The 27,977-nt window shown below is 41.6% G+C and overlaps 2 protein-coding genes and 1 long non-coding RNA gene across 3 annotated transcripts; 1 reads left to right on the forward strand and 2 right to left on the reverse strand.

The window, feature by feature from the left end:
* Positions 1–5,471: 5,471 nt before the first annotated feature.
* LOC113023910 (N-acetylneuraminate-9-phosphate synthase-like) lies at positions 5,472–16,866 on the reverse strand. The gene is made up of 6 exons (XM_026170370.2): positions 16,621–16,866; positions 15,790–16,005; positions 15,612–15,711; positions 7,256–7,410; positions 6,643–6,909; positions 5,472–6,517 (listed from the first exon to the last, which is right to left on the reverse strand). The coding sequence occupies exons 1-6, from the start codon at positions 16,750–16,752 to the stop codon at positions 6,308–6,310; spliced, it is 1,080 nt and encodes a 359-aa protein (XP_026026155.1). The 5' UTR covers positions 16,753–16,866; the 3' UTR covers positions 5,472–6,307.
* On the forward strand, positions 13,940–23,047 carry LOC145429208 (uncharacterized). Its single transcript, XR_013909430.1, has 3 exons — positions 13,940–14,086; positions 22,357–22,426; positions 22,910–23,047. It is a non-coding gene; the product is annotated as an uncharacterized LOC145429208 (long non-coding RNA).
* LOC113023911 (N-acetylneuraminate-9-phosphate synthase-like) lies at positions 21,130–26,797 on the reverse strand. Its single transcript, XM_026170371.2, has 6 exons — positions 26,360–26,797; positions 26,068–26,283; positions 25,408–25,507; positions 24,837–24,991; positions 22,897–23,163; positions 21,130–21,981 (listed from the first exon to the last, which is right to left on the reverse strand). The coding sequence occupies exons 1-6, from the start codon at positions 26,489–26,491 to the stop codon at positions 21,796–21,798; spliced, it is 1,056 nt and encodes a 351-aa protein (XP_026026156.2). The 5' UTR covers positions 26,492–26,797; the 3' UTR covers positions 21,130–21,795.
* Positions 26,798–27,977: the final 1,180 nt, after the last annotated feature.

Genomic DNA, 27,977 nt, shown 5'->3' on the forward strand with positions numbered 1-27,977 from the left:
ACCTCCTTTTACTTTCTCCTCCTTCCTTGTCCTCTCTGTCGCCAAGTCACTGTTAAAAAATGAGGATCACTATATATGTCAATCGTATCTGCTTCCTCTGGCCACCCTTCCTATCGCCCCACCTCTCCAAATCACCTGCATAATTCCTTCCTAGCTCTACAAACAAGTGAACAGATAATGGATTGAGAACAATAAGCTTACAGCTTGATGAGGCTGAAATTATCAGATCACAGTCTTGTGTATAAAGCGCTTGAAAATGATCCTACTTACTCTGTTATGCAATACTCTGCAGCACAGTTCACAATAGATGCTGCATGATATTTGTATGCGTTAGAGGTTTATAACCTATAAATAGGATGCCAAACTATTTAAAAAAATGAAAGTTATAGGATGTCATTTTGCCATTTAGTTTTATTAATTTAAGTAATTTTTTTCTTAGAGGGTTAGATACCTTATTAAGCTGCATAAAACATATTTACATGTGAGAGAATAGATTCTGAGGTATGTATATACTTTGAAAGTACAAAATAAGTTACTGTGATTTCTTACAAAGATGGACAAACCATAAATTTCACATTTCATATTTGAAATATGATGCAGCTCTGCTTTTTCTTACCTAATCTCCCCTACTCCCACACCAAAAAACTCAATTAACAGAGAAGAAACCTAAATAACTTAACATTTACTTTGTAGGTAGCAAAACCAAAAACAATTTAAGAAAAACATTTAACCTGATGTATAAATACCAAGTTTAAATAGATCAGAATGATTCATGAAACAAGATGCCTTTGGGTGCTTCTTCCCCCAAACTTTAGATTTTATGTTTTTGTAACAAACTTCAGCATATATCTTGTGTGCATATTAGACTGGTTTTCAAAATAAATTAATAAATAAATAAAAAGGCTATGATGTATACAAACATATATTTTCCTTTTAGTGGCGAATTCTTGGATTCTTGCTGGACAGTACAAAGCTGCAAAAGCTGTTCAGGAACTGCTTGAGGAACATAACAAAGAGTCCAAATTGATGACCTGACCTCTACACTCCCTAGAGCCCAATCCAATCAAGCATTTGGAAGATCCATTCAATGTAGTGGGATCCAAAGATGTCCCACTCTGCAATTCACTGCTAAGATTTAGCAGTCAAACAAAACTGACCTTTAACCCCTCCCCCTCTCAAAGAATTTACATTAGAGCTGTTTTGGCAGCACAAGAACCATCTGATATTAGGTAAGTAGTTTGGATGTTGGGATTGATCAGTTATGCTAATGTCATAAATAACAAGTTGTTATGGAAGTGATATCACCATGCTGTCTTTTATTTACTGAATGTATGTAATGGGCTTTGAATGCCGCACCCACTCTTAGGAAACAGTCTTAATGTCAGGTCAGGGTTAAGCCGGAGCAGCTACCTGAGGGCAAGATCAAATGATGCTGCCATTTCTGTTACCTAGCATGTCTCTAAGACAGATGTATGAGGGAGAATAAGCATGTAATAGGCAAATGTATTGTACCAAAAAAATACAGATTTAGCCTCGTTATAAAAAATCTCATCAGAAAATTCTTCTAAATGGTAAATGGCCTGCATTTGTATAGCGCTTTTCTAGTCCCTAAGGACCCCAAAGCGCTTCACACTACATTCAGTCATTCACCCATTCACACACACATTCACACATTGGTAAAGACATACTCATTTTGAATCGTGTATTCAGAATAACATGTAGAATAAGAATAATCCGAATAATGCTGTTTCAGTTTCCTTACAAACCACAAACCCTGCTGGGATTAAATCCTATGGGACCTTTCTCACCTCCAATTGCTCTTATCCAATTAAATGGGAGTATACTTAATGGGGTGGACTGCTTATTTTCCTTTGTAAGCAAAATTTGCATCTTCATTTCTTTGTTTTCTCACCAAACCAAGACTATTTAAAATCTTAATTACATTTTAATATCATGACTGAGACTTTTGTTAAATTTTCTTGAAAGGATAAGAAAGATATTATTTCTAATGTTTGTCCAGGTGGTTTGGATACTCTCTAAGACCATGTCACATAAAGGAAGGAAGGAAGGAAGGAAGGAAGGAAGGAAGGAAGGAAGGAAGGAAGGAAGGAAAAAGGAATTTACAAACTATAAAAACTTTGCATTCTCTCTGGTTATATATTTCCACATGGGAAAGCATAGTATTGCCATGTCCTGAAGAGACACTTGGTTTTGTGCAGACAAGTTTGACCTCTGTACTGACTGTGTATCTGTAGCTGAGAGATTAAGAGCTATGTAAAGTCCTAGCAAGGCTAAATGTGTTGCATAATCAGCCGAGCTAACCTAACCTTTGGGGTAGGCGAGGTACACCTAGTATATAATTTGAAATGTAAATAATTGCAATCACAATGAGCAATAACACAAGCTAGGGAATAACCCTTAAATAGATGTAGATTCCGTGCAAAGGTCTAGCCACATCTGGGTGACTGAATTTGATCAAACCTAAGCAAACATAAATATACCTGCAAAACTTTTGCATGAAAAATAAGCTGCACAATTAACTGCATATATATTTTTTATATTAGGTTAAGAGCTGAAGTGGGTTTCTTTCCTTCCTAGGTCAATGAAAAGAACGCAAAATGGATGTTCCTCTGTGAAGCTAGGATCAGCAGCAGCTTATTGGCTAAAAGCTCCTGTCTGAAATAGCAGCTAAGTTGGAAAGGGAGGGACATTTTCTCTGTGAACAGGGACGGCCCAGGTAATTGGTGAGATCTATATAATGAGTCTATGAATAGCTGAGTTCACTTACTCTCCAAAAAGTGACCTTTCAATAAGCTCACCCCTTCAATCACCACACCTGCCAGGCACAAAAGCAATTTACAGTCATAAAGACATCTAGATATAACACTCATTTAAAAAAGAAAATGTAATTTTCGCTGTTAGTCTCTCTCAACTGTTAGTGGCAAATTTATCAGCTTTAGCTGTTAATAGAAATATAGAAATCATTTGACATAAGAATAATTGTTGAAAAACTGAAAGGTTTGAACACAACATTTGAAAATGACCAGGAAATTCAAATGTATTTTATATTATATGTTGTATATTTATATATATCCAAAGATATGAAATAAAACAATAATAATAATTCACCAAATATTTATGATGCAGCCTACTGATGATTCAAACAGGAAAAAAATGTTTAATTAAAGGGTTACAGTGACCAATTAAAATAAATTTGTATTGATTTGCAGTAATTCTTTTGTCTGACAGGACAAGGAGACCCATGCTAGCAAAATGTCTCGCATCAGATAACAGCGTAACCAGATCATCCACTGTAGAGTTTACATTTTCAGATTGCAGATAGAGACACTAATGTATAGCAAATTCATGAATGCATGTTTTGAGCAGATAATGATGCTCAGTTCAAACATTTCAATCGTTAGGATCACAGTAAAGTTTGCAGGACTGTCCCTGTTCACACATGAGTTTTATACTGGCCTCTGAGCAGGTCAGATACAGTCTTTGTACTTGTCATGAATAAGGCTTCTCACTGTAACGTAAACCCTATAATGCATATAGCTTATAACACTAAGCCTTGAGCTGAACTGTTACTATTGAGCTTAGTTCCCTATAACAAATAAATGAATTTAAACCATGCAGATTGCGGTTTCTGGAGAAATGCAAAGCTAGAAATATCTCACATTTCTTTGCGGCTGCTAAGCTACAGTGTTCAACCAGAGAAGTAAATATTACGTCAAATTTATTTAATGTATCAAATGTATCTAAATGATTTAACTGTGATGTGGAAAAAGTTCAACTAAAGCAACGCTGCACACAGGCATAAAAATATTAAACCTCGACAACAGAAATAGTATGAAATATATTTAAATAACAAGTACAATATAAGAGTGTATTAGAGACTTACTTGAAAAAAAAAACTAATATAACCCAGTATATATAACCCTAGCAGTATATAACCCTAATATATACTGCATGTTATTTGGCATAATCACTTAGCATACAGAATGGGTAAATTCTGTATTCTTCGTTCTTACTGGAACGAAACCAACATTTACCACAGGACTGCACCTGCTTCCTCTGCAGCTGACACTTTATTTTAAGATTGTGGAGCAAATGTTTCTCCTCGTATTTCTGTCGACAGCAGTTAGAGATGAATCTTATTTTGTCAACAGGGTATTTCCTCTCAACAGCAAACTGATAAAGTTCTGTTACACATGAAGATTGTGATATTAGTAGCTAGGAATGATGTTAGAAGGCCAGACCAGAGTAGTGATTAGTTTGCATTAGCTTCAGTTTAATTTCCGACCCACACCACAAAACCAGAACGTTATATATTTTATGATATTGTCAGGGAAATCAGTAGCAAGTTGGTTCAGCTCTGGCTCAGGGGGCTCAATAGGACAAAAGTTTCTTATCTGATATAATTATGTTTCACATTTACTGAAATGGCAGTCATGCTGTGAATGGAGTTACGGGAGGATCCAGAGCAAACATCTCCATCTAGTGGAGAATGAAATTAGTTTTTTACAGTCCCAATGTAAAACCTTTCATTTACAGAAAATACTCCATTAACATAAAAACATGTTTCACAGTGATTCACAGATCATGAAGCACTGATTTATGATTAATGATTAAGGTACTAGAGAGTAGTCCTGCTTTCAGGTTAAGGACCTCTACAGTCCTGTCCACCTCCCCTAGAGTAACTGTCTGTCTCCTGGTATCTCCTTGAGACTGTGCTGGGAGACACAGCAAACCTTCTGGCAATGGAACGCATTGATGCGGCATCCTGGAGAAGATGAGCAACTTGCGCAACCTATGTATGATCCAGGTATTGCCTCATGGTATCACAGTGACACTGACCCAAGCCAAACACAAACACAGTCAGAAAATATGAGGGGGGTAAAAAAAAAAAAGTTCAGCGGCCCCAAATCATAGCTGTTTTGGGGGGTTGTCTCATTATTGCACTAAATCAACTGAAACTAATTAATAACCCCTTTTACTACTTAACTGACCAGCTCAACATGTCATGAAGTAAATATTCAGTCAAATTTATTTAATGTATCAAATCTATCTAAATGATTTAACTGTGATGTGGAAAAAGTTCAACTAAAGCAAAGCTGCACACAGGCATAAAAATATTAAACCTTAACAACAGAAATAGTATGAAATATATTTAAATAACAAGTACAATGTAAGAGTGTATTAGAGACTTACTTGAAAAAAAAACTCATCTATAAGAATTCACTAAGCATTTACTTTGAAAATAGTATAATTATTCACCTCAGTATTTAAAAACCCAGGTTCTTATTTTTCCATTTCTAAATAATGTGTATTACCCAAGATGTGGAATTTATTATATCTTCATATATGACAACTATAGTAGTAGTAGTAAATGATCCATGACATGAACATTCTCATCCATGAGAATTAGTTCATCTATGTAAAGAACAAAAAACAAAACAACATCAGTGTTGAGGCAAAATTTTAATTTGAAAAATTTTCATTCTTCCATTACATTACAGACCTCAACAGATATCAAAATGTTGACATTTACAGGTGTAAACAAACATTTTTAATCTGAAAAGTAGAAGTGCAGTGTGTTATAAGTGCCGGAACAAAAATGAGGAATTTTCAATTCATGACCCCCCCACCAAAAGAAATTAATAAAATAAATGAATCAAGAATGGGTAAAAGGGCAAATGCATGTGTAACGTGTAAGGTGTCTGATTTAGTTTTGCTTCCCTCTCAGCATTAGTCTCATTTTCCTCTTTCTGAAGAAACGATATAAATACAACTTCTTTCTGGCAAAAGTTGACAACCTCAGCTGGTCAATGAGGTCGTACACAAAGAGCAAATAGCCTCCGTGACCTCACTGCTATGGGATGAGATGATGGGGCCACAGCAGTGCCTATTCAACATTTATATAATCACTCAAGTGTAGGCAAAAACGGTAGCACAAAGAACGCAAGGTTAGCGGTAACAACTCTTGTGCCATCTCTCAAAGTGTTGGACTTAAACCGGATGCTGAGATCAAAGTGTTTGCCAGAAAGTGCATTATGTGAGACCACTTGTAGAAAATGTAAAAACTCTTTGGCTAAAGAGAACTAAAGCAGGGGCACGTGATAACATTAAAACCATCTGATGAACTGTCCAATTATGTAACAAATTACTGATCACCCATGCCTTTCAGCAACACCAAGAAAAATAACCCTTACTCTCATCCACGTTTCAGATTAAGCACCTTCAGAACTAACCTTCAATGAATCAACTACACTTTCTCTAGTGACTTCGGTCTTCCCTTCAATTTTCAGTACTTTGCCTTCTTGGCATAACAATCGACGACCTCAGGCACGATGCTGTCGTCCTCTTCCACGTCATCTTTGACGGTCTTTCCGACCAACTGGAAAATGTCCTCAGCTACAACGCCCATGGGCTCTGCCACCTTCACCGTCAACATGTCCTCAGTCAGAACTGTTCCTTTGGGGATCTTTACTTTGGCTACCACTGACTTACCCAGCTGAAAGAACAGCAAACAAAGCAACATTATTAAAGGAAAAAGTTGGACATTTGCTTGAAAAGCTTGCTAAACAGTAAAGCTGAGTATTTTTAATTAATTCTTTTTTTAGAGAAAGGCGTTCTGACCTTGTCGTGGCACGGCTTCTCACAGGGTAACATCCGCTTGATTCCGCTTCCCAGTGCCCTCTCCACCAGTCGGATAGAGCGAACCAGCTCAGCAAGTTCAGCGGGCTCAAGTGATGCTTCATGGTCACTTCCTTTCCACGTCTTGTCCAAGGTTATGTGGCGCTCAACAACCTTTGCTCCCAGAGCCACAGCCGCCACTGTTATACTGACTCCAGACTCATGGCCTGAATACCCAATGGGAATATCTGGAAAGTCCTTCTGGTATTCCTGCAGCCAACAAATGGGTGACATACATGTTATTCTTAAAAGTTAGTCATTTTACAATTTGCAACATGTACTCATGTTCATGTGGGGTTTTTTTTGACAAGATGCTACAGGCAGTTGCTATTGACATGATATAAAAATGCTGTTGTGCAGATCACCAGTCATTTTAAGTCCAGCCCACACGGCAGGGTGACAACAATACCCCAAGCCTTTCAGGCTGAGGGATAAAAAATAAGCTTCATAACCTGTAAAACTGGATCATTCTGGACTCTCTGGATTATTTTGCTCATACCCAAAGGAACACACCCTTCAAAATAATCCCACATGCAGTTTGAATTAGAAGATTCACCGTAATCACTCTGAGGTTGACATCTTCAGCTTCCAGAGGATAGGCGCTGGTACACTGCAGGATGGCAAAGTTTTTGTTGTGCTCCTTGACCGTCTTGTAGACCCGACGCATCGTCTCCATGGACTGCATCCCGCTGGACACCACCATGGGGCGTCCTGGCAAATGAAAGACAGCAACACTAACACTATAAGAAACCTCATGTTACTGGCAGTAAGCTAAGCGCTACGACACCCCTCAGTATTCCTCTGGAGTTATTGTACACTGCCTTGCTTGTACAGTGTAGAGTTCATGTATTCCATATTTATGCAGAATGAAAACAGACACAGACTCCTCGAGGTCCAACTATATTTAAAGTTTAAATTACATTCTAAATATTAAATTGTAATTCTGTGTCACATTTTATAAAATTATAAATGTATGCTTCCTTTAAGACACATTTTATATATTACATGGTGCATGTATTGAGTTGTCTATCGTTTTCTCTTTTTTTCCTTTTTAAAGTGTACCTGTGCTTTTTCTTGATTTCTGTAATATAGTCTATCTATTTAATCTACATCTAATTAAAATGATGGATGGTCAAATTAAACAAAACCAAAGCGTTAAATGATGAGGTATGTATATGCAAAGGTAATCTCTGAGCATTAAGTTCATGTTTTAAACAACTTTAGCTGAACAATTTCTCAGTTTTTTCCTAACATTCTACTGCTGTATAACAGCAACTATTCACAGAACCATAATCTTAGGTATACAACTCTGGCTCTGGTTACAGAAGCCTCAATCAGGTGCTGCTCAAATCTTTTATTTGTAAGGGGGAGCCAGAAGAAATGTGACTTAAAGGGACAGTGGCCTTAAACAGAGAGGATGAATTAGGTGTTCACTAAGAATCAGTAGAATTTAAATCAGGATTCTTAAAATTATATATATTGTAACGACCGTGGGTTAGTGGAGCTAAACTGGCTAAACTGCTCACTAGCTAAAACGGCTAGCGGGGCGCTAGCAGCTATCGCTAAACTTCACAGCGAATGGAGAGCGCTCGTGCCTCATACACCGCACGACCCCGAGCGTCTCAGCAGCAGACTGATAATCCCCAAATGATCCAGCAGGAGGCAGTAGTGGTTCACACCAGTCATTTATTTGCCGTCTTTTTTCACACAACGTAACACTGCTGACACCGAACCCCTATCACGCTCCCACCACATAGAGTCGCGGTGACAGCCAACTATACCAATTCACCCCCCTCCACAGAACACACATCAACTTCACTGTGGCTTACATTAACATAACACTAACACAACATGCAAATCAACACATATGAACTAGCAGAACGATAGAAAACACAGAGACAACACAATACCCAGAATGCACCTGGCTAACAACCCCAGCCAGGTCATTACACAGCCCCCTCCCAAGAAGGTTTAGTGTCCCCACAACCTTAACTGTCCACAATGTAGTCCAGCAAATGTCCGGGCCGGCGTCGAGTACGCTTCGGCCTCGACTGGGAATCCATGGCGCCCCCCTCCGGGCCGGGCGTAGGGGGCGAGGAGTCCCCAGGCTGCACACCAGCCTGCGGGTTGGGGGCAAGTGGATGGTATGGCGCCAGCCGGTCCTTGTGTAGCACCACCCGCCTTCCCCGCCCCGGCATCCGGACTCTGAAGACCACCTCCGACAGCTGTTCCAGGATTTCGCCCGGGCCTTGCCAGTGGCTCATGAGCTTGGGGGTCAGCCCCCGCTTCCTCTGGGGGCAGAACACCCAGACCCGATCTCCGGCCCCCAGCATAGGACCGTGCGCACGGGTATCATACGCCCGTTTCTGGCGGGCCCCGGCTCCCTCCAATGTCCGTCTTGCCAGTTGATGCACCGTGTGCAACCGCTCCCTGAGCCGCCGGAAGTAGTCCATCTCTGGTCCACCAGCAATCTCCGGCTCAGGGGGCGCTCCGAACACCAAGTCCACCGGGGTCCGTAGCTCCCTTCCGAACATCAACGCCGCAGGAGTACACTGACTTGACTCCTGCACTGCTGTTCGATATGCCCACAAAACAAGGGGCAGGTGTTGGTCCCAGTCCCTCTGATGTTGGCTGGTCAGGATGGCCAGCTGGGTGGCCAGCGTGCGGTTGAACCGCTCAACCAGACCATCGCTCTGAGGATGGAGGGGGGTGGTCCTCGTTTTTCTCACCCCCAGCCTCCGACACACTTCTCCCAGCACCTGGCTCTCAAAGTTCCTCCCTTGGTCGCTATGGAGCTCCTCCGGTACACCAAACCGCGTGAACATCTCATCCACCAGAGTCCGCGCCGTCGTCACCGCACTCTGGTCCGGCACCGCGTACGCCTCTGGCCACTTTGAGAAATAATCCATCGCGACCAGGACATACCGCTTGCCGGCATCAGTCACAGGGAATGGACCCAGGATATCCACTCCGATCCGCTCCATTGGCGCCCCAACTAGGTATTGCTGCAATGGGGCATGGGAGCGCTGGCTGGGACCTTTCTGCGCCGTGCAGTCGTCACAGCAGTGGACGTGGATCTCCACGTCCTGACGACACCCCGGCCAGTAGAACCGCCGTCTCAGCCGTCGCAACGTCTTGCCATTCCCAAAATGGCCAGTACCTGCAGCCCCATGGACCCAGCGGAGGACCTCAGGCCGCAAGGCCTGGGGAACCAGGAGCTGGAGTATGTCGCCTCCCCCGTCTGGCGCTCGCCACCGCCGGTAGATTACACCGCCATGGAGCTCCAGGCTGTTCCACTGGGAGTACAGCGACTTTGTCTCGGGCCCTTGGGAAGACACGGCGGACCAGTCTGGCCGTGTCCCTGCCTCCATCCAGTCCCTCACCATCTCCAGCGCTGGATCGCTCACCTGGTGCTGCTGTAGCTCCGCCGCGGTGAAAGGTTCCTGCCCTTCACCCACACCCTCAGGTTCTGCTGCTGCCGATGTCGGACCCCGGTCCAGCTCCTCCATGCGCCTGCAGTACCGGCACTCATCCGCAGAACAGGGGCGCCTGGACAGGGCGTCAGCGTTGGCGTGTTGCCGCCCTGGTCGGTGCTGGGCCTCAAAGTCGTACTCTTGTAGTATTTCCAGCCACCGGGCCACCTGACCCTCTGGCTGGCGAAAGTTCAGCATCCAGGTTAGGCTGGCGTGGTCTGTCCTGAGCAGGAACTTAGTGCCCAGGAGGTAAGGTCGGAAGTGACGAACCGCCAGGACCACAGCCAACAGCTCACGCCGGGTAACACAGTAATTCCTCTCGGCCCGGCTGAGGCTGCAGCTGTAGTATGCCACCACTCGCTCCTCAGCCTCTCCCCTCTGGGAGAGCACCGCTCCGACCCCCACGTTGCTGGCGTCGGTGTCCAAAATGAAAGGCTGGCTGGGGTCAGGATACGCCAAGACCAGGGCACTCACAAGGGCAGTTTTCAGCTGCTCGAAAGCCGTTGCACAGCCCTCCGTCCAACCAAACCGCTGACCCTTGTTTGTCAACTGATGCAAGGGGCTAGCGACGGTGGCAAAGTCTTTTACAAACCTCCTGTAATAGGAGGCCAGCCCCAGGAAGCTTCGTAGCTCGGCGACGTTCGATGGGGTAGGCCAGTCCCCCACAGCAACCACCTTCTCGGGGTCAGTAGCCACCCCCTGTTCGCTCACCACATGTCCCAGGAACTTCACCTGGCGAGCAAGAAGGTTGCACTTGGCCGGGTTCAGCTTTAGTCCGGCCCCGCGGATGGCAGTCAGAACCTCTCGTAGGTTGGCCACGGCCTGTTCAAAGTCCTTAGCATGAGTCAGCAAGTCATCCAAATAGACCACGCAGCGGGCACGGGGAATGTCTTTGAGGACCCTTTCCATTAACCTTTCAAACGTGGCTGGTGCATTGCATAGTCCAAAAGGCATCACCTTAAACTGCCACAGTCCTTGCCCTATGGTGAATGCAGTCTTGGGCCGCGCCTCGGCAGCGAGCTCCACCTGCCAGTACCCACTGCGGAGGTCTAGCGAGCTGAACCAACTGGACCCAGCGATGTAATCCAGTGCGTCATCGATGCGAGGTAACGGGTAAGAGTCCTTGCGGGTGACCGCGTTCAGACGCCTGTAGTCCACACAAGGGCGCCACCCCCCTGTTTTCTTCCGCACCATAACCATAGGTGCGGCCCATGGACTATCCGAGGGTTCAATGACGCCATTAGCTGCCATCTCTTTTATCAGTCCCTCGGCAGCTTGGCGTTTGGCGAGGGGCAGGCGGTGGGGCCGCAGCCGGATTGGAGCAGCTGCTCCAGTGTCTATAGTGTGTTGCACCAGGCCCGTCCTTGTGCAGTCCTCTTCCCTGGCGGCAAAAGTGTCCATAAACTCTGCCAAGAGGCTCTGCAACTGCTGCTGCTGTGTCGCACTGAGGTGCACCCCACTTCGCCGCCCAAGCTCCTCTACTGCCGCGACAGTCTCAGGTGACGGGGAGACTGCCGAGCTGGGCGGCGACTCTGGCTGCGGGATGTTGGCCCTGCTTACGTCCACCCCCTGGGTCCTCTTCCGCACCCCTGCCGCCCTCGGCCCCTGGCTGTGGCATGGAGCTGCGGGGCGTAAGGGCTTTGGGGGTGCTGGTGGGGTGGGGGTCTGTCCCTGGCTACCGCGGCCCACTTGAAGCTGCACGGTCTCAGCACCAAGGTGGATGGCAACTCCCGGTACATCGACCCGTGCCCCCCAGTGGGCCAGCAAGTCCAGTCCAACAATGCACTCGTCTGTTATGTCGGCAAGCCAGAACTCATGGTTCACACTGTTCGTTCCCACCACCACCTGCAGAGTCTTTTTCCCCGGCATCACAGTCTTTTCTCCTGTGACAGTGTACAACGCTGTGTGAGTAGGGGTCCAGTCTTTTGGCAATGAGCCAACCGTCTCCGGGAGCACCCCCCTTCGCAGCAAGCAGATGGTGGACCCCGTGTCTACCAGGGCCCGGCAAGACCGTCCATCAACTATACAGTCCAGGTACAGTCCACGGGTGGACCCACAGCGGCCCACCACGGGATGAGTGTCATGGAGAGGGTTTAACGATTGGGGTGGGGGTTCCCTCACTGTCCCACCCCGTGGCCGTTTCCCGTCGGTGATGTCACTCGGCTCCGAGGACTAGGTGCGGGACAGTTCCGGGCGAGGTGACCAGGTTCCCCGCACCGATAACAGCAGTCCGTCCGGCGCCTCCGACGTGGAACTGCCTCTGATTGGGCTCGTCTGGGACCGACTGGGACGCGTGCATCTCTCGCTCGACCATCCTGACCGATCGTCGGGTCCCTGGCTCGCCCCGCAGCACCTCCTCAGCCCGCTCAGCCTCCCTCAGTGCCTCCTCCAGGTCTCGGGGGGATGACAGCCGGACATGCTGTCGCAGCCTCTCCGGTGTGAGGCCCCTCAGGAAGGCGTGGAGACCCAGCTCCTCTCGTGCCGCTCCTGGGAATGTCGGGTAGCCCCGTCGGGCATAGAGGCGGACGTCCGCAGCAAAGGACCCCAGGCTCTCTCCCTCGCGTCGGCGTCGGCAAGCCAGCTCCTCCCTGCTCTGTTCGGCTGGTGGTCTCTGTCCAAACCGTCTGCCGAGCGCCGTGGTCAAGGCCCGGAGGTCGCGCTGCTCCTCTGGGGGCAGGTCCAGCAGAACCTGGAGCGCTGGGCCCTCCAGTGCAAGCGCCAGGTGGGTGGCAGTCTCTTCTTGACCCCACCCGTTGTGAGTGGCAGCCAGCGTGACTTGGGCCAGATACGGCTCCAGCTGCGTCGCCCCAGTGTAGTGCTGTAGCTTAGCAGCCGTCCTGCCAGGAAGCTGTGGTGCGGCCCCAGGAATCCCCTCCCGTCGCAGGGAGAGCAGGGGGTGGCTGTTCCGGGGCGCGCTGTGGCCCTCTGGCCGCCCCAGCTCGGGTCTTCTCCGCTGGGTCTCGGCAGCCATGCTTTCCAGAAGCGAGCTGTTGTCTCGGATTACGTGCTCTAATTCGCCTATGGTCGGCTCCATAGTGTCTGCTAGACACTCATGAATCCCACTTCTGACACCAATTGTAACGACCGTGGGTTAGTGGAGCTAAACTGGCTAAACTGCTCACTAGCTAAAACGGCTAGCGGGGCGCTAGCAGCTATCGCTAAACTTCACAGCGAATGGAGAGCGCTCGTGCCTCATACACCGCACGACCCCGAGCGTCTCAGCAGCAGACTGATAATCCCCAAATGATCCAGCAGGAGGCAGTAGTGGTTCACACCAGTCATTTATTTGCCGTCTTTTTTCACACAACGTAACACTGCTGACACCGAACCCCTATCACGCTCCCACCACATAGAGTCGCGGTGACAGCCAACTATACCAATTCACCCCCCTCCACAGAACACACATCAACTTCACTGTGGCTTACATTAACATAACACTAACACAACATGCAAATCAACACATATGAACTAGCAGAACGATAGAAAACACAGAGACAACACAATACCCAGAATGCACCTGGCTAACAACCCCAGCCAGGTCATTACACAATATATTATATATTAGGGGTGCAACGATATTCGTATCGATATTGAACCGTTCGATACAGTGCTTTCGGTTCGGTACGCATATGTATCGAACAATACAACATTTGTAATTTATTTTATCAATTTTCCTTCTGACGATGCTGTCTGTGTTGAGCGCTCAGTGAATCTGTGTTCAACTACTCCGCCTAGGCTGCACTGTCGAGCGCAGATCCACTGAGCGCTCAACACAGATAGCATAGTCAGAAGGAAGAGCGCAGGGCAAGCTAGCGAGACAGAAGTTAAGCTCTCCTTGCAACAGGCAAGTTGAACCTCATTCAGATCTGGCGTTTGGAATTATTTTGGTTTTCATGTGACGTATGACCCTGAAGGTAAGCGAGTCATGGACTAAAGTAAAACAGTATGTTGGATGTGCCATGCAATGCTCAATTACATTGGTGTGAACTAGTGTGTTAGCGCAGTTAGCTCGTTAACGTGTTGGCCGTCTAGCCTCATGCACGGAGCGATCGGCGGTAGCTCGTTAACGGAGATTTGCCGTGTTGTGGCGTTAAGGTCATTTCAACGAGATTAACCTGAAAGCACTAGTGGGAACACAACGAATATGAGTGCACATTTACGCCGACATCATCCTAGTGCAAAGACAAGTGGAAGCAGACAAAAAAAAGCAAGCATGCTACTAACTTTAGCCGAGTCATTTAGACAGCTGTTAGCACATGATTCTCCTTATATGTTTAATATGCTGCTGAGAATATAGCCCAGAAGAAGCGGATAGTATAGCTTTTATTTTGGAAAGAGCCATTTCTCTGTAATAAACTCTCTTTTCCAAAGATGAGTGATTCCTCAATCAGATACAGGGCTTGCAATATCGCTAGCCCGACGTCCCGGAGCTAGCGATTTTTTTCAGTCGGGCTACCAAAATCTATCTCTTCCCTGCCCGTCGGGCTATTGTAGGAAAAATATATGTCAATGCTTTTGCATTCTTTCAGAAATGTAGCTGGGTAATTATGTCATTGGCATCGGTGAGCCACTGTCAATATGTGACATATTGAAGTCGCGTTTGAATTTGCGCTTGTTTTTTTGCTTTCACTTTGCAATCGTGCGAACTGTGTATAGAGAGCGACAGCACTGATCTGTGAGTGATGATAATTTGTGCACCAATTCCTCTGACATCGTCTTATTAATCGTTAGCTTACTATGCAAACTATGCAAATCGAATTTCCCAGAGGAACCCACCCGAGGGATTAATAAAGTTCTATCTAATCTAAAAAACATGACAAGTGAAATCTCCCGCAGCAAGCTTAAACATGTGAGAGGTTGATCGCGCAGAGAATCGCTGAGCTTATGTGAGTGCATGTGTAAAAGCATTTCAGTTCTGCTGAGCCAAATAAGACAGGTCAGGGTGAAGAAGTGACAGCCAAAGAAAAGCTTACCACAAAACGGAGAAGTTATGATAAATCAGACTATAAGGCAAAAAGAAAGTGCAGCTTTATGGTTTCATGGACAAAAGAATTTCTGTGGCTGCAATATGATGAGCTAAATAACCAGGGCTGCACATAAGTGGTCCGCAGGTGCGCATTCGCTGTCAAAATAAAAAACACGCACAAGGGTTAGGGTTCAATTTAAAAACTGTACTTTTGAGTTAAAATATATATTTATAATTTTAATAAATGACAAATTAAAAATGCATGAACATTTTTTTGTATCGAAAAAATATCGAACCGTGACACCAAAGTATCGAACCGAACCGAATCGTGAATTTTGTGTATCGTTGCACCCCTATCATATATATATATATATATATATATATATATATATATATATATATATTGAACACTGATGCCGATGATTGAGTTTCAAACTTGAGCCATTTCTCCACACATGGTATTTCACTCTCACCTTTTTTGGCAGTTTTAACTAGATAGGGGAAGTTGTTGGTGTCTCCAGAACCCACTTTGAAGAAAGGCACATTAAGCTCATGAAGAAACTCCACCGCCATCTGAAGACAGAAAAGCTTATGGTTAAACTTCTCCACTGAGTAAAGTACCATAATACTATGAACAAAACTCTCCCTTACCTCATCCATTCCCGATGCAGTAAAGTAGATCCCCACCTCTTCTGCATATTTCTGCAGTTCCCTGTACTGATCGTGGCTGAACTCCAGATGGCGCTTGTGCTCACCGTAGGTTTCCCCCCAGGAGTGTTTGGAGGTGTATGGGCGGGCCAAGGCTTTCTTGTTGAACTTAAACTCTAATTCACTCTTCTGAAATTTGGCACAGTCTGCACCACAGTCCTGAGGAGGTGGGGATAAGATTTTTGATTTTTGTTTTTTTTGAATGGTACTAGTTTCTTGAGTTGCTCTCACGTATCTTTTAAGATCCTACAAGACACACTTGATAAATACCTGTAACTTGATAGTGTTCTGGGAAAAAAATTGTAAGTGTTGTACTAAAAAGATGTGGACATGATAAAAATCGTTCATAACAGGTTTAATGGGCACATGAACACAGCTAACGAATTTAAGACAAATGTTACTACAATTGAATACAATTCACGTCTGGTTTGAATCAAGCAGCAGGCACAAGAGGGCGCTATAGGACAGGCACAGAAAGAGAAGCCAAACTCCATTCATAAATCTAGTAATTTAATATTTTGCAGCTTATGCCAGAAACACCGTTTAAATGGCATAAACTGGTTAAATGAAGCATCCAACTTTGCTTTCAGGATTTCATGTCTGAAACGAAAAGTTTATGATTTGCTTGGGTGAAGCAGAGGAACGTGTCATATTGCTTTCTTATGAATGAAGTTCAGGAAACAGACGGTATATCGTGTGCGTGCGTGTGTTTGATTGTCTGTGCGTAAATATACCTAAAAGACAAACCGATACGTGTTTGCTTTTTTACATTACCTTTGCCATTTTTATCATTTTCTTTGCGATCTCAATGTCTCCCTGGTGGTTCTGTCCAATCTCAGCTATGATGAAACACGGATGGTTCCCTCCGATCATACGACCGGGACACAGCTCAAATTCTAACGGCATTTTGTTGGTAGAAAAGAAAGCGAGTACAACCAGTGAAAGTAATAAAGACAACTAAAAAGTGTCAACCCGGGTAGATAACCGGAACAGTTAACGTCATGCACAAACAGGATGTGCCGCAACTTCCGCCTTTGTGGATCAACGTAGCAATCGCGGATTTTCTTTCAAAATAAAAGCAACCATTCTGTTCTGTTTTTATTTGCATCGACAAATTTATAGCTATGGAAAATCACATTTATGGATATGTACATTTATATTTATAAACTTCCCGTGAAACAAGTGGTTGAATAGACATTTTCCAATCAAAGCTTTGAGCTTTCCAACCAAAGCTCAAAGCTACAAGCAAAGTATATATATATATGAAATTTAGCCCAGTGGGCACGTACCGGGCATTTTCCCGGTGAGCCGAGTCCGACTCACTTTTGGGCCGATGGGACGGCCTGAAGTGCCCGCTGCGCACCAGCCATACAAGAAATGGCAGCAGCCCATTCGTTCATTTTCATTAGTGAAACTGGATTAGCCAATCAAATGTCCTAACGCTACCGGCCCCTCTCCTACCTTCGCTGCACCTTGAAGAAAATGTTTGGTGTGGAAGAAGCAGCGAGAAGGTGGAGCTGGAAAGCCGAGAGAGGACACTGAAAGAAACTAATATGAGATGCAGCTAAATGTGTCAGATTAACCGACATGTTATTTTGTTTGTTTGTTTGTTTGTTTGTTTGTTTGTTTGTTTGTTTGTTTGTTTGTTTGTTTGTTTGTTTGTCTGTCCCGTTTGGCTCTTTTGCCATCAGAATTGTTGTCTAAAGGCAAAGAAAGATGCCCAACGGATTTGCTTTACCAAATTGCCCATCCCAGCCTTGCCGTAATGGTCCATTTGATTCACCTTTTATTGTTTATTTTATTTTCACTTACTGAATACGGGACAGACTTGACTGGGGGAAAGAAGGGGAGAAAGAAAGAGGGAAAGAGAAACAGCTGAGAAGAGGGACGGGGGAGAAGGGCAAAAGACAAAAACCAACAGAATGGGCAGCAAAAAAAAAAAATGCATATATCAATCACCTGGATCACCTGCTGAGAAAGAAAAAAGAAAACAAGCAGAAGAGAGCAAGAGTAATAAAACAACATCACAATGATATATGGGAATATGACAGTAAATACTAAATATTAAACATTATTGTGCAGCACATAAAATCAACAGAACACAGTGTGCTTTGAGGTAAGAGATTAACCGACATATTAGCATCGGTCTGGCTGTGACTGTAACAGAAGTACCAGCAGCATCTAATAATCAAGCTTTACAATCAGAGAAGGCTGCTGGTGCTGAGGAAGAGACACGTGAATTTCTCACCACGTGAATTTCACCTTCACGTGGTAAGAAAATAGATGGAGGGACATAATTAGGAAGGGATAGATTCAGGGATTCGGGTAAAATCAATGGCTGCTTTGACCATAAACCATTTGCTAATAGTAGATTTTAATTATTATCACACACTGCAGTGCAACTGAGAAATAACACAACAACAATTGTACCGACCCAATTAATACCTATGTTAAAATCAATAGTCAAACAAAATGAAATGATATATAGAGATCATGGTGAGTCGCCTGGACCACAAATGCCTGGGCTGATTATTTTATCTCAGTTCAGACCTGCCCAACAGCAGTAACTGATTTAGCCTATTCAAAGACATGAAGGTCCTGGTCTCACATAAACAGCCTGTGGTCTTAAAACAGAAAGTAAAACAAAGAGAGGACAGTCTTAACACAAAGCAAACAATGTCTGAAGAATTTATTAAATAAGTAAATCCACCCACTTGAGATGACTCAGTGCAGACAAACTGAAAATTCATGTTTAACTTGTTTATACAACAGAATTAAGAAAATGGTTCTAGAAGAACATGTATGAGCAACTTTTCAGTGTATGTAGCAAACCTGAGTACTTTAATTTAATGTAGATGTGGCAGGAAATACTACAAATAAAATCACAAAGATAACATAAGAAATATTTATTTGTTTTTGCTACACAAATTGGTCCGTTTAAAAGACAATAACAATTTGAACATTGCCTTCTGTTGCCTCACAGGCCTCTTCCAATCACTCTTCCTCTGTGCTCTTGCTTCTCCATCTTGTTTCGTAACACCTGTATAAGTCACTTGAGGCCTTGTTTTTATCCTGACACATGGCTGAATTGTCCTTCCAATTGAGTGCGCTCAGGCACAACATGAGTAAGATTAATTGGTATTCAGTATGTTGCATTTTGAACACCAGTGTTTCTACCTCGACCAAACACATCTAAATGATGGAATTTTTAAAGATTTATAAAGTTAATATTGGTGAGACAAATAGAACTGTGTTTAGAGTTTTGAAATCTTGAGTCAGTTGGTTGATACATACTTTCAGAACTGTGTGAATAGTCAGTGAAGCTTTGAATGTAAGTACAGTATTCTCATACACCAGTTAATCAAGCCTTCTATTTCTGAAGAGAAGCCAAGTTAGTGTTGTTTTTTCAAAAACCTCCACCTTTTAAGTGTATTTATTATTGTGTTCTTTAAATCAACAGTTATTAATGAAAAAGGATCTGAGGTTAGATGTGTTTTGTTTTTTTGTTTTTAGATGGGGACAACAGCATCAATTAACTATTCTATATTTTTGCTAAGAAATTATTATATGAATTCAAAGTAATTTCACAATAATTTTCCTCTGGTTGTCTGCACCCATTCTTAAATGGCTGGATGGCCACCAGTAGAGGGCGCCCACAGTTTGAGAATCATTGCTCACAGGGAAGGGAAGGTGGCCTTAAACGGGGAAGACCTGAAATTAAACAAAGGGACACAATTTTTTCCCTTTCTTTAACATTTTTTCAAAGAGTTTTTTTAAGAGACTTGCTTTAAAGACACTCAAGGAGTGTTATGGTGTTGTTTGGTGGATGATACATGGATGTTCTGTGGTGTCCTCTGCTGTCTGGTCTGCATATTTGTTTCTTAAAGGATGTACAGATTGTACTTCTTATTTATTTATTTGTTTCTGTATATTTTGAGAAGCCCAAGACAGAAAATGCAAACAAGCTGGTTCATGTCATACATTAGTACCTATATAATAACACAGGGCTTCTTCAGTTTGTTAGTCAACCCCATAGGAATTGTAAACAGAAATAATAACCAAATATCCTCTTTGATTCTATGACTAGCTAGCTTTTTTGTTTGTTTTTTGTTTTTGTCTTGTAGTTGGGTTTAAATTGAAACAAATTGAAGCTGCAGCAATTTTTACCTGGCAAGCAGCAGTTAGAAAGTAAGAATTTTATTATTCATTTTAGCTCATGTCTTTTTCATTAGAGTAAACTTTACGTGCTATTTGCTTGCCAACTTAATTAGAAATGTAACACTATTTATTATTTATAATAGTTAGCTTTTTTTGTTACCTACAACCTGATGTTTTACAACATTAAAGTGGTGTTTGAGTTTACTATTTAAAGCAAAACCTATGAAATGTCCAAATTGCCCCAAATTCCTCCATGCTAACAATGAACTTTAAGCTATGCTGTGGGACGAGCTGCCCCTCAGCTTCTGTGCTGCTGTGGAAAATGAGTCCACAGAAGCATAACCTAATTAACGTTGAATTTTAACTGCAGGAGGTTCAGTATATTCAAGCTGAGAGTAGCCTGTGCCTTAAGTTGCTCAATGCTTCTCTCCTAAACCCCTCCCAATCCTTCACACTCTCATTGCAGTATTCTGTAAAGCTGAAGCGGGTTAAGGTTGACTCTTGCAATAAAGATTTGTATGCTGTTTATCACTTTGTCCTTTGCCTGTTTCCATTTTTTTCTTTTCTCTTTTGTCATGTCAAAAATAGCCGAGACTTTTGTGGTACTGCTGGCCTTCCACTAACAAATGCTTAATTAAGCGATAGATGATCTTCACTTTTGATGAGGTCACCCATTGTATTTCACTAACAACTATTAGCTCCCTGAATTAGCCATGGATTGCAATAAATGTTTATAAAACTTGACAAAATTTGTTTTAGTTATAAATGTACATTTAACTATTTTGCATATAAATGATTTGACCATTTTTGTGATGGCATGAACAATTAATAGAGACGATTGTTTAAATGTTGATTCCACTGTTTCTAAGGTTAAAAAATGTCATTATTATATTTAAACTTATAAACTGTTTTTGTAAACTGTGTTTGTAAATTACACACTGATGTGTACCTAACACCTAATTATACTCAGTACTGCATACTTATATCTAATGTTACCATCTTGGGTTTATTAATCTGTGTCTAATTGGTGTGAAGCCTCTGTATTGACACATTTTGCCATATTTAAATGTTTGGATGGGAAGGGATGAATCACTCCAGAATAAAGATGATGCAAACTAGATGTTTTCAGAACTTTTTTATTTAAAGGATAATTATTAAAAAATCCAGGACCATAATCATTTCTCCAAATGTAAAGCCTGCAAAAATGACAGAGGTGGTAAAGGTGTGTTTGATTGGTGTGGAACCTATATAACCATATATCACCATAATCACCCAATAATGTGTGCTGGGAAAACAGAAGCAGGAAAAAAATCACTCACAAAATAGTGAAGGTGTTTGTATATTCTTATAAAGTGCATGTGTCAGTTTTGACAAATCTCATACACAGTTGTTTCCTTATTTTGGGGGAAATGTTTGCATATCAGATATATTTGCATCTGATGCTATAAATGTAAACATTCATTCCTAACATGAGAATATGCAGATATTTTTGCCTTTACATGCAAACAGTGCATGGAAGCATACAGATAGAGCACCTTAAGCTGCATTCTAATTCTGAAGTACAGACATGTTCACATTTAATTTGCTTTATTTGTGCAAATTATGCAGAGGAATGACAATTCCGCTCTTCCCATTAATTTGACCAGATACACACCTTATCTTCATTTAAGCCCATATTTTCTTCCCTTATTTGTTGTTTCTCTATCTGTTCACATCACCTGTCCAATTTCTTTCTACATTTTCTAACCCTCTCTTTCTGGCTGCCTCTATTCCAACAGTTTTGAAGGTTATTCATTCTATCATGTCTGCCAAGATGCTGTCATCTTCCTTCACATCCACTTTGATCTTCTTGCCCACTAGGTTCTGCATGTTCTCTGGAGGGATGCCCTTTGGCTCACCAACCTTCACGGCAAACATGTCGGGGCTGAGCACTGTACCTTTGGAAATGGCCACCTTAGCTATCACTGACTTGCCCAGCTGTGCAGAAAACAAAGAATACAGAAATCACAGATAGATTAACAACATATAAATACTAAACATTTATCATTTTTATGGGAACAACTTGATCTATCTCACAAATAAGGTATTGCCACATTGCCAAATGTTGCCAAGGTTTAGTCTTTGTTTCTCTAAATAAAATTTATACCATAAGTATGTATTTTATGGTAATTATAAGCTGCTATTACACAACGTGGCACTGAAATTGTTAGCACTATTAATGTATGAATCTATTTGTGTTTGCAAGTTCCCACAGTGAGTTTTCTTCCAAAGTGCAAGAACATCTTAGGTTAATGATTGATTTTAAATTGATCATGGATGTGACATTGTATTGTTGTCTCTCTGTTTGTCCAGGCTGTAACCTGTTTCATGCCCAGTGATGGTAGGGAGAGGCCCAAGCCCCCTTTGGCAGAAAATTCAAAAGGTACTTTAAAATAAACGTGATAGACCCTACATGAAATGAGACTTACTATAAACCTTATATTATGTAACATCAACCAAGTGTCTAATTTCTGGCACATATGCACTTAAAGTAAAAAGATAGACATATTTGGAACAGAATAACAGAGAAATATCTTGCACAAAGACATGTGAAATGTGTGTGGTTGTACAAAAGGGACCCCAGTAATTTTTTAGTGCACCTTAATTCAGCTATGGGGGTTTATGTGATTATTGGAGTTTTCTCTGTATTATTGTAGCGTTATTTATCTTATAATATAATTTGCCTTGATGCAACTGTTGTTGTGATTTGGTGATATATAAATAAAACTGAATTGAATTAAATTAACGAAGTGGCACTTGTGAGAAATAATAAAAAATCAAGCTTGAAATGCAGACTTCCAGTCTCAACATTTAGCTTTTTGCTAAAGTTCATCCTAAATGAATCAAACTGACCTTATCATGGCAGGTCTTTTCGCATGGTAACATTTGCTTGACTGGTGACCCCATTGCCGTCTCCACCAGTCGGATTGCTCGGACCAGCTCTGCCAGCTCGGAGGGCTCCAGGGATGCCTCATGGTCATTTCCCTTCCAGGTCTTATCTAGGGTCACATGGCGCTCCACAACTTTTGCTCCCATTGCAACAGCAGCCACAGTGATGTAGATGCCTTGCTCATGTCCAGAATATCCAATTGGAACATCTGGAAATTCTTCCTGGAATGTCTTCCAGAAAAAATGGAAAAATCAGAGTAAAAAACTTGTTTGCCTGTTTGTGTACCCACCACTTTCATACAATACAGTGGTCACACATACACAATTTAATTTAACATCTAAGCAAAGTGTGTAAACAAACACTGGTTTCTCAAGTCTTTCATTGGCAGGTTCCTTCTCTCTAGAAAACAGTACCTACAAAACTTTGTGATAGTGTAAGATGACACTGTAATATCATATAACATTTAAAGAATGGATTTGAAGTTAAGTAACTGTTGAGCTAAATGTTGTGTTAGCTTGTACGTCTTGTTCTCTTGTTGACAACAAGATGTTTACAGTTGACAAGAAGGACTTTCGAAATGATTACTACAATGACCTGCTCTACTAATGTGGTTAATGAGTCTTCATCTCTGGCAGTGTGCCATGTATGAAGAGATGGAAAAACAATCCCACACTCTACCTCTCCAGTGCGCTCCATTTCATATGACTTTTAGTTTCCTTTGGGACTGTTCACCATATTCCAGAGAGAATTTTCTTTATTGTTTAGACAGTTTAAAACCTTCTCAGCAACCACAGTGATGTGATTACTTGAATGGACACAACACCGGTCACTAACTGGTCCAGCTGGAAACTGCCAAGGCTCCATAGACCCTTGATCTGCTATTTTCCATGGTATAGACAGTGGGATATATAATGTGGGATCTGTTTGGAATTAGTAACTTTAAGAAGGTATATTTCAGAAGGCATGCTAATACAGCCGATCCTTATAAGAGGCTAAGCTAGCATACATTTGGGCAGTCTTTTCCTTAATTGCACAAAGATGCAAAATCTGTATCGTTAATGATAGGAGCAATTAATGGTATAATTGCAGAAAATAATAAATCTTTAAAAAGGCACTGGAGATTAAACTTTTTGCAAAGAGTCAAGTGCAAAAGGCTAAACGGCTCAGTACCAGAGTAGAACTACAAATAATTACTTTTACTAAATGTCTTTATTATTAATCTCACATTTATTGTGTTTGATCTGTTAAAAGCATTTCCAGTGTTGTGATTGCTGATAGATGCTAAATATAATTAGTGGTGCGAAGAGTGATTCAAGAAGATTCCTGAGGAAGTGATAACACAAGAGTTAGAACTGTGAGTCCTCCTTGCACTGTGGGAGCAGATCACCAGAGAGTAGCTATGAGTGAGGTCAAATGGCTTCTTAGAAGTGTCAGTTGCTGCCACATTTTTAAAAAAAAAAGAAAAGAAAAGAAAAAAAAGAATAAATAAGATAAGTGAAAAATTGAAAATATATTATAAAATAGAATTGTCTGACAGAATTTTTTTAATTAACATAATTGGCAATGGGAAATCTTCCTATGCTTAAGAAACTAACTAAAACCAAACTTCATGTGTGCAGCAACAGCTAGAGCCAAAAACAAAGGAGAGAAAAAACAAAACAAAACAAAAAAATGCCATGAGTAGCTGCCACTGAGGACAAGACTAATCCGAATGGGGAAACTGAAGGTTCAGGTAGTGTCCTAAGAATTGTCATTTTTACTAAAAGTGTTGAGGAATGTTGCTTGAAGGGATTGCCTTTTTTGGAACATGAACGTTCCCTTGTTTGCTGCTATGGATTGCAATAAAAGCATATAATCAGAGAACATGATGACTGAGTATGAGGAAATTATTCACCAATATTACCTTGATCACACTGAGGTTGACCTCTTTAGGATCCAAAGGGTAGGCGCTGGTGCATTGCAGGAGGGTGAAGTTCTGCTTGTGCTCCTTTACGGTCTTGTAGACACGCCGTATGGTTTCCATAGACTGCATCCCAGTGGATATCACCATGGGTCGCCCTGACAATGACATATGTATTATGTAATCCAATATACTGTTTAGATGGGCATAAATGCAAGATCGGTAGTTAAATTTAATAATGAAAATTAGCTAATCATGACAGAGCAGACAAACGAAACTGACAGATTCAGAATAAAAGAGAAAATTCAGGTGATATTTATAAATAAAATAGCAGTGTAGCAGTATTTTGTAATTTTTTGTTGTCATGTTGTTGTACGTTTTAATGGTGCCCACTATTTCAGCGCTCAAATGAGGTCTCTATCAGCGAGCTGGGGGGTTTTTTTGTTTTTTTTTTACTAAGGCCTACACCCACAAGGTGGGATCAGCTATAAAATGCACTGTACATTGCAGATTTGCTGTTTCCCATGACAGTTTAGGTGAGAGTGATTTGAAGTACTCGCAAAATGCCTTGTACCTTTTTTGGCAGTTTTCTCAAGATATGGAAAGTTGTTCGCATCACACGAGGCAACTTTGAAGAAGGGCACATCCAGCTCATGAAGGAACTCCACAGCCATCTATGGATGTCAGGTACATATATGCACTGAAAAATTCAATCATATAACCAAAGAAAGCTAAGATGGAGTACATCAGGCCTAATGGCTTTATTGTGTCTCGGCACTGAGTGTGTAAATCTCCCGAGATCTACAGGAAGGACGGAACATTATCCTGCAAAAGATTTTGCCTTTGGCCATTATCTCTCATAGGTGTTCAGACAGGTTACGGTGTCTCAATAGGTCATAGCATACTATTCACATCATTTTCTCAAATTATTGAGGGATTCCTTGTGCTATGTGGAGTGGAGTATTTTTTTTTTTTATCTTGGAAGAGACCACAATGACAAGGACAGAGGATAAATGTAATTATTGACATCAACTTAATATTGATTTGCAATAAACCTTGATTTTGTGTCCACTTAACCCTTGATGGGGTTTTACAAAATTTAAATTTCCCCCCACAACACAACAGAACATGTTCTTGCATCAATACTCAGCACATTGTTGAGTACCACACTGTCCCTGTTGATTGAAGTGAAATTCACTGCACACTCCTATTAATCATAATTTTTATCCTATACCTCATCCATGCCAGAGGCGGTGAGAAAGATGCCGATGTCTTCTGCATACTTTTTTAGTTCCCTGTATTGATCATGACTGAACTCCAAGTGACGCTTGTGGTCACCGTACGTTTTCCCCCAGGAGCGCTTTGAATTGTAGGGGCGCTCCAAGGCTCGTTTGCTGAATTTGTACTCTAATTCACTTTTCTGGAATTTTGCACAATCGGCACCACAGTCCTAAGAAGAGAAGAGAAGTATTTTTTAAATAATATTCTTGAAAAGCTCTTTAAGGACAAAATTTCATTTAATTTACCTTTGCCATCTTGATCATTTTTTTAGCAATCTGAATGTCTCCCTGGTGGTTTTGTCCAATTTCAGCAATGATGAAACACGGATGGGAGCCACCGATCATTCTGCCGGGACATAATGCAAACTGAAGAGGCATGCTGCTAACAGAGAAATTGAACAGATGATTCAAATTCAGATTGCAAACGACCAAAGCATCCGAGTTGCGAGAGGACAGGAAGTGGTTACTGCTGTATGTTGTACTTTATACACCCGAAGTACCGCCTCCACAAACTTTTTTTTTGGACACATAGGCAAGAATTCATATTTACTTATCCCTACCTTAACCTAAACCAGATTTTTAACATTTTTCATAACACTAAGTTTGAACACTTAATTATATTTTGGTTCAAATCTCAAACAACCCTTTAAAGTCCAATTGAATCCAAATGTTTTCATTTTATTTGAACAAAATATTAAAAAAGAAATTCAAAAATGAATTTTGTTGATGTTTTCATAAGCCGTGAATGTTATTATAAAACGTCCTCTATAAGTCCTCTTCAGCTAAACATTTTCATCAGACACACTTTTCACCACCTTAGGTGTACTATAACATAAAATTCAAGAATTACAAATAAGAAAAGAAATTTAGTAATTCAACAAAATGCTGATAATGTTTGACAGATACATTTCATGGTTTATTAGAAAATATGAAACTGAATAAGGTTACCAATAAATGTTGCAGTACTGCATTACTAAATGCTTTTGATTATGCCATATCTTAGGGGGGTTGCATCATGAATGTTCAACAATTTTGCGATGCTAGTATTTAGTGATAACAAAAATGTGCAATGTTTCCAACACTTTTGGAACCTACAGATCACTAGAAGCAATTACATCAGAGTACCGACTGCTTTAATAGTCTTTTAGATATTCATCCTCAAACATTTATGAGTGTTTAATGTGTGAAAGAAAGGCCAGTGGGTCAACTGACCATTTCTCATAAAAGTATATCTTAAAGTATTAGATACATGAAGCTAAAATTTCACAGCACTCATACATGTTAAAAATTGATACCATTATCTTTTATGCAAATTTGAGACCGTTGAGCAGATGGCATGTGCTGCGATGGAACGCCTTTTTTGAAAAGCAAACAAAACTTTGTTTTTTACAGTGTATTCACCTCAAACAGACTGTTAAGTGGACAGCTACATTAGCTTTTGGGTGTAGTAAACATATACCTTAGATGAAGAAAAGAGTTTATGATATGCAAATATTTTCCCAGTTTTATAATGGTTGTACCACTTGACAGGCAATGCAACTGTCTATAATCTGAATTAAGCTATTTACCTATATATTCAAGAGAGAGGTCCAAAATTCAACCAGTAATAAAGACCCCTCTGGATAGTAAAATATACTTTGCATTATTGTTATCTTTTTACTTCGAATTAAAAGTCTCATATGGCAACATCAATTTCATGACAAAATGCTTGCTTATTTTAATTATATCAACAGCTTTAAAACTGTTGTTTGTTTTTTACATTTATATAAATTATATACATTTATTTAAAAATGAAATATTATATATAAAACATAATATAATAAGAAAAATAAAATAAACAGCTTATATTTTAAATTTACTATTA

This window comes from Astatotilapia calliptera, chromosome 6, assembly GCF_964374335.1.
Source record: "Astatotilapia calliptera chromosome 6, fAstCal68.1, whole genome shotgun sequence".
Lineage (NCBI taxonomy): Eukaryota > Metazoa > Chordata > Actinopteri > Cichliformes > Cichlidae > Astatotilapia > Astatotilapia calliptera.

What these genes read in the sequence shown, in the direction of transcription:
- LOC113023910 (XM_026170370.2), bottom strand. Translation starts at nt 16,752, where the DNA reads ATGCCGTTAGAATTTGAGCTGTGTCCCGGTCGTATGATCGGAGGGAAC. An exon ending in AGTTAAAACTGCCAAAAAAG is followed by an intron (nt 7,411 to 15,611) that starts GTGAGAGTGAAA and finishes TTCATTTGCCAG; the next exon opens with GACGCCCCATGGTGGTGTCC. An exon ending in TCAACCTCAGAGTGATTACG is followed by an intron (nt 6,910 to 7,255) that starts GTGAATCTTCTA and finishes TGTTGGCTGCAG; the next exon opens with GAATACCAGAAGGACTTTCC.
- LOC113023911 (XM_026170371.2), bottom strand. Translation starts at nt 26,491, where the DNA reads ATGCCTCTTCAGTTTGCATTATGTCCCGGCAGAATGATCGGTGGCTCC. An exon ending in AAATGATCAAGATGGCAAAG is followed by an intron (nt 26,284 to 26,359) that starts GTAAATTAAATG and finishes TTCTCTTCTTAG; the next exon opens with GACTGTGGTGCCGATTGTGC. An exon ending in TGAGAAAACTGCCAAAAAAG is followed by an intron (nt 24,992 to 25,407) that starts GTACAAGGCATT and finishes TGTCATTGTCAG; the next exon opens with GGCGACCCATGGTGATATCC.